This window comes from Poecilia reticulata, linkage group LG6 (assembly GCF_000633615.1).
Source record: "Poecilia reticulata strain Guanapo linkage group LG6, Guppy_female_1.0+MT, whole genome shotgun sequence".
In the NCBI taxonomy this organism is placed as follows: Eukaryota; Metazoa; Chordata; class Actinopteri; order Cyprinodontiformes; family Poeciliidae; genus Poecilia; species Poecilia reticulata.
The window spans coordinates 22,462,342-22,468,623 of NC_024336.1; the positions used below are offsets into that span (position 1 = coordinate 22,462,342).

The window sequence follows — 6,282 nt, forward strand, 5'->3', positions numbered from 1 at the left end:
GAGAGGGAAGTCTGGGCCTCCCTTCTGAAGCTGCTGCCCCCGCGACCCGACCCCGGATAAGTGGAAGAAAATGGATGGATAGATGGATGTTTACAGAGGAAAACACATCACAGGAGCACAAAATAATTCACCACAATTTAAAATGTCACTTGATAACAGATCAAAGTCAAACAAGTTTAGAATCTGCTGGTTTAGTCTTTAAAGACACTTTAGCAATACAACAAAAACCAGTAATCCGACGAATTAATGATGTCTTTATGGAACCTTAAGGAAAAGATGAAGCATGTACAGTCATATGTAGCTATACAGTGAAATATCAGATAAATCATTATTCACATCACTTTTTAGCACATTATAACCTCTTTACCCCTGATGTGAGGGTGATGTCCTGCAGCAAAGTGTCATCAGCCAGGACCTGCAGTCTGTACTGAGTTATGGGGCCGTTGGGCTGAGCGGGGCTTCTCCAGCTAACACGAATTGAAACCGAGTCCTCAGCTACTGCCTCCAGGTTTTGCACTGCGCTTGGTGCTGAAAAAAGAACAAAAGCTTTTTCACTTATTCCTCCGAAAGCTTTCACGAGAATGGAAGACACGCATGTGAGTGCGTTCTCAGTCCTGTCACCTTCGGCTGGTGTTACTATGACCTCCTGAGCTGCTGGTCCCACCTCTCCCGCGGCTTTTGCTCGGACGGCTACTCTGTACGTTGTGTAGGGAGTCAACCCAGCAAAAAGAAAACGCGTATCCAATGTGCTGTTGTCATACAAAAAACCTGAAGAAGAAGAAGAAAAAAAGAAAAGAAACATATGTTTTGTGTTTTGTTTACATGAGTGAATTTTATGGAATGTTTAAAATAATTAACAACCTGTAGGTCCATAAAGGTAAAGCACATAGGAGAACTTTCCAGTGATGATGCTGGGAGAGCTCCACAACACAGAAATTGATCTGGATGTCATGTTCAACACTGAAAAGTTTTCAGGTGGACCCTCGGGTGCTGTCATCATTAAACACAAAAGAACAGAAACACTATGAAAACCTGATGATGGCCAAATATATAACAACTCTGCAGTTGTTTTTTTTTTTTGTTTATCCACACCTGATTCTGGCATGCGGACCATGGTGGAGGCTACCTGTCCCTCTCCTTCAGATGTGAATGCAGAAACCTCAAACAGATAGGCCGTGTAAGGTCGCAGCTTATCTACTCCTACTGATATGGGAATATTCCAAGAGGCTGCGGGAGGCACAGCAGAGAGGGTGATGGGTGGAGACGATGCGGTTATCTCCAAGGGGCTGGGAGTTGCTCGTGACAAAATATCAGCCGCATCCTGCAGATGTAAAATTATGAATAAATTAAACAGAAAATAATTGTTTTGAGGATAAATCCAATTTTTGTGCCAGCACGATCTAGTACATTGCAGTGAGGGAGAACTCCAGTCATGATTTCCTCTGCGTTGACTTTCAGTATGCGGACCGTCTGACCCGTTCGAACGTGTTTTGCTTTGACGGCAAACTTTGTGATGAGGCCGTTTATGCGGTGCGGCAGGAACCAGGTAACCACGACGAAGGTGTAGTTCTGAGCGTACGCCGTCAGATTGGACACCAGGCCGGGGGCTGCAGTGAATGCATGAAAACACAAGTTTGACTGCACATGTTTCGTTTTGGATGGAAAACAGGTCAGGTCATGTTCTACCACTCACGTGACTCAGATGTCTTTATGTACAAAGGTTTGCTGAAAGGCCCTATTCCAGCTGGAGACATAGCTGCTACCTAAACAGAAAGAGAATGGTAACTGTTAAATATCCTTCTGTTTAATTAATCTTATGTTGTTTTTTGTTAGTTTTTTTTTTTTTTTCCCGTCAAAATCACTTTTTGAAAACTCACTTAGGCCATTTTTGTAGGTAGTTAACAGTACAATGCAGGCTCCTCATCTAAACCATTCCAGTGTAGGTCTGGCTGTATGTTTATGACCATAGGTCTGTTAAGGTGAACCTCCACCAGACTCAATTCAAGGTCAAGGCTTGACCTTGAATCAGGGGGCAATTCTTATTACAGCCAGCAGAAAATATATTCACCAATAATAAATAATCACAGTAGTAGAATAAATAACACAGCAGAATTCAAATAAGAACATAAAAAAAAACATAACTACTGGCAGACACTTGAAATRTTTAAAAGGACAGTAATGGCAGGTACAAATGAATTCTTAAATCTGATGGTTCTACGGCTTTTTAAAGCAAATCTGCATCCTGACAGTAAAAGGAAAAACTGTGAACAGGGAGTTGGATAGGTTCAGCTAAAACTGGCTGAGCTTTTTCTAGGGGATCTATTTTTGTGGAGAGTAGAAATGTTGTTCAGGGGGTCACTGGCAGTTTTGTTGCAAAGACTGACAATGGGATGAATGTGTTTTTTCTTTTCTTGCGTGTTGACACCACAAACCAGTAAATAAAAGAAAATGTAACTTCAGAATAAAAAAAAAAAATTATAAAACATTCAGTAAAACTGCTACTTATGTTAAAGCTCCTCAGTTTGTGATAAATGCATGACAGTAAGTGTCCCTGCATTCCACAACCATGAAGCTGCATTACCTATTGTCTATTGACAATGCAGGTTCTAACACATTTTCATCCATGACTGCCCTGTATTTAACTCCATCCATAATCAATTCTGTCAACCTTCACAAGACCTGCTCAAGAAAATTAGACACATAGCATGTTGTTGTCACAACCATATTTCACAACAGGTGGACTTAGGTGGACAAACATGTCTTGGTAGCTTAAAAACTTTACCAACGTTTTTCAGTTTGTGAATGATTTATCTGTGCTGCTTCATAACTTAACTGTGCTTTAAACTTGATCTTCATGATGCCGTTTGTTCTCTAAGAAGCCTGAACAGAGCCCTTTGTTTTATTTTATATTTTTATTTATTTATTTATTTTTTGTWATYTCTTAGGGTTTCCAAGTAAAGGGGGATGATAATACAAGCCAAAGAAACTTTTTTTGCATCTTTTCCATCTSACTTCCAAATAACGCACTGCATTGCGTTGGTTAGTTACGTAAAGTAAGTTGATGGTGGGGGCTGCAATGTGGCAAAATTTGAAAAGCTTTTGAGAGTATGAACACTACAAGGCATTGTGTTTTGTGCTATTTTTCTGCTTACATAAACAAAACAATGTTTTAATGGGCCTTCAGGAAGACCTCTTCTAGTAGAACTGGTAAACCCCTCTCAGAGATCCAGTAGGAATTGTGTGCTGCTGGATTCATAAATTGGAGAGTCAACACTAATGCAGGGGAGGTGTAGTAACCCRATAACATGAACACGCTTTCATAATCCCACACGAGCCCTCAAACAAATCCTGTGTGTGCAGCTATAATGGGGAAGTGTGTCATCTCTGCGTCTATTTGTATCAAGGTCATGGCGGGTTAATGGRTTCTGAAAACTAATAAGCTTGATCGCATTCAAGTTCAGTGACAACAGGCAGTGGAAAGAGCCTGGACTGATCCATAGATCTGTTTACTTGATTAATAATGCAATCAGGATTGATTACCTGCATTCAGCCAGATCAAGAGGATAGGCTGCTCCTTTTGTGATCTCTGTCACAAAGCCACATGCTAGGACAGTGGAGCAATTTCAAGGAATGTTTGATCAGAGGCAATAAGAACTGTTACATCTTTAAACTAGTAAGGTTAATTCACACCTAATCTGTATGCAACTCTTAAATTAGTTTTATGTGTTACTAGTAATCCTAACATGCTTCTCTTRATGCTGTCCTCTGTTCATGTCCATCAAAATCAATTAATCTGCAAATGATAAAAAAATTTCCTCTTACCTGGATATGGTATGTTGAACCTGAGGTAAAGTCGGTGATCAGAGTCTCTGGTATATCCAGGTACTTGGTCACCTGCGTGAAAGTGGGATCGGGGTACGGGCAAACCTCCTTGTACCTAAAAAAGAAAAAAWAAATCATTTTAAGAATACCATATTTCTGGATTTTGCTTGTAAACAGTATGAACTTAAAATGCAAATRTAAAAATTATTTGTATTTCCAAGATGATCTTACTGCTGTGTAAAGCAGTTGCCAATCCACTGAATATTATTTTAGGTGATTATTTTAATAATTCTATTTTATATTTAAACTCAATGAAATAGTCCTATAAAATATGGTTTTACACACACACACAAAATGCATAACCTGATTTCATTGTATTTGTTTACTAAAGAAAGCAACAAGTATTCCTGCTACTGCAAGTATATTCTGATAGATTGATCTCAATAGCTGTGTTGGGGACCCAAATAGCTTCGCTCTACATTTAGCCCCTCACACACACACATTGATACGCCAATGGTGGTAAGCTGCATTGTAGCCACAGTTGCCCAGGCTAACARGAGTGCCAGGCACCAGCACCAGGTTCAGATTTTTCTTTGTTTAAAAAGTTGAAAACTGTGCAATCATTTACCATTCACCTGTACGCGTTGTCTTTGTGCTGGTTTGTCTGCATGAAATTAAATGCATTTGAAGTTTGAGTTTTTTACAGAAATGTGAAAAAGTTCACAGCTAAGGTGAAAGCTAAGGTCGAACTTTAATTTGTACTTATTATTTAATGTCACGTCATGTAATTGTTKCTTTGCCAAAACATTATATTAGAAATAAAAACAAGTAGGCCTTATCTATAAAATCGGCAATTTTCATGTTTTGGATTTTAACAAAAATAAAATGTAAGTCAACTAAAAGCTCAATAACATGGAAGGAAAAAAAAAATACCTGATGACATATCCATCTATATTTTTTGCATCAGATGGCATGGTCCAGGACAGCAGAATCCCATTAGAACCAACAGCGTGTCCTCCAAGGGTCAACGGAGGACCGGGAACTACAGAAAAGGAAGCCAGAGTGTGTGAAGTGGTGAACAGCAGCATCCAGAGTCTGTCATTAACAAGCCCAGGTGTGAATTAACTCAAGTTGGATCTCAAAGTTAAATATGTAGTTAGAATTTACTCACTCTCTAAAATTTCCTAATAAATTACCATCCATAGAAAGTGTTTGGTACAAATTTGAAAGATTAGTATCCTTACAGCAAAGCCTACTGACAAAGTGCCAACTTCGTTTAAAGAGTAGTTCAGCTGATCTTAGTGGATGTGGTGTGTGTGTGTGTGGGAGTTTAAACATGTACATTCTATGTGGCTAAAGTCTGATGAATAGGGCTTCACACAGCAGTGGCATTTCACTGACATTCACTCCAGACGCATTCATCCAGGGGTTCAAAAGCTCCGGCTAAAGTTACCTTAAAGGAATTAAATAGTGGAGGAAGTGCACACATCCTCACGCGCTCTCTACCGCTCAACTTCATCCTTTTCCCTCATGTGTGTGCCATGTGCAGCGAATAAATGAAGCAGCAGGGCAACAACACGAGTGGAGCCTGATTGTACTTAAAAACCACTTAAATAAATCAGACAAATCCAACAATRAGCACTRATTGTAAAACCATCTYACCACTCTGGTTGGTAGTGATCATGCGACTGACTCCMGGGCTGTTTTTAGAAGAAGAGCCTGCAGARACCGTCACCGAGTACTGTGTCCCAGGACTAACATCCACCACGTCAGCCTGTGGAAACAGCAAAACACACCTGGTCCACTGCCGTCTGTGCAAGGACACGTCMTACAGCTGGGGTACCATTCGGGTTTCAGTATGTGTTTTCTTCAATGGTTGTTTTGTGTTCATCAAAAATACTATCTGTAGTGTTGTCTCTACAAACTAGTGCAGTGAATAAGTATTTCGCACTTTGTAATCTTTCACGTTTAAGATTATTAAACCAATTTTGCTATTAAACATATAATCTGTGTAAGAACAAGATGCTGTTATTTATTTCTTAAATTAAGTTGTTAAATCATGAGTAATTTATGAGCAATTATTCCACGTTTCTTGGAAAACTTGAGTTTTATTTTTCTACTGGGCCCTGCTTAGAAAAGTTGAAAACAGAACTACTCGGACCACATGGACTAGACAAAAACTGTCACAGAAGCAACAGATAGGAACACAGGGCAAAGAAATTCAAAAACAGCTAAGAAGCAAACCCATTAATCTTCATCAGTCTGGAACTTGCTACAAAGCAACTTCTAAAGTTTTAAGACCTTAGTGAAGTGCAGTGRGAGGACTGCAACAGGRGAAAACACAAAGTAGTGGGAAACCGTCCCACTACTTTGGTCTACCAAAATTACTCTGAGTTTATCAATAACCAATCAAGGAGGTCAAAGAAGAACCAATAACATCTAAAACCCTGAATGTATATA

At 39.4% G+C, this 6,282-nt stretch overlaps 1 protein-coding gene and 1 long non-coding RNA gene across 5 annotated transcripts in view; one reads left to right on the forward strand and one right to left on the reverse strand.

Annotated features, from left to right (window-relative positions):
- Positions 1–6,282, reverse strand: part of ptprq (protein tyrosine phosphatase receptor type Q) — a 43,033-nt gene that overhangs the window by 29,645 nt on the left and 7,106 nt on the right. For all 4 annotated transcript variants that reach the window (XM_017305544.1, XM_008412412.1, XM_008412413.2 and 1 more), the window contains 9 exons: positions 5,485–5,596; positions 4,756–4,864; positions 3,823–3,937; positions 1,694–1,763; positions 1,408–1,607; positions 1,093–1,321; positions 862–990; positions 622–768; positions 368–528 (listed from right to left, as the gene is read on the reverse strand). In XM_017305544.1, coding sequence (XP_017161033.1) covers positions 368–528; positions 622–768; positions 862–990; positions 1,093–1,321; positions 1,408–1,607; positions 1,694–1,763; positions 3,823–3,937; positions 4,756–4,864; positions 5,485–5,596 — 1,272 coding nt within the window. The remainder of the gene's footprint in view (positions 1–367; positions 529–621; positions 769–861; positions 991–1,092; positions 1,322–1,407; positions 1,608–1,693; positions 1,764–3,822; positions 3,938–4,755; positions 4,865–5,484; positions 5,597–6,282) is intronic.
- LOC108166385 (uncharacterized) lies at positions 1,542–6,166 on the forward strand. Its single transcript, XR_001776743.1, has 3 exons — positions 1,542–1,669; positions 4,790–4,936; positions 5,533–6,166. It is a non-coding gene; the product is annotated as an uncharacterized LOC108166385 (long non-coding RNA).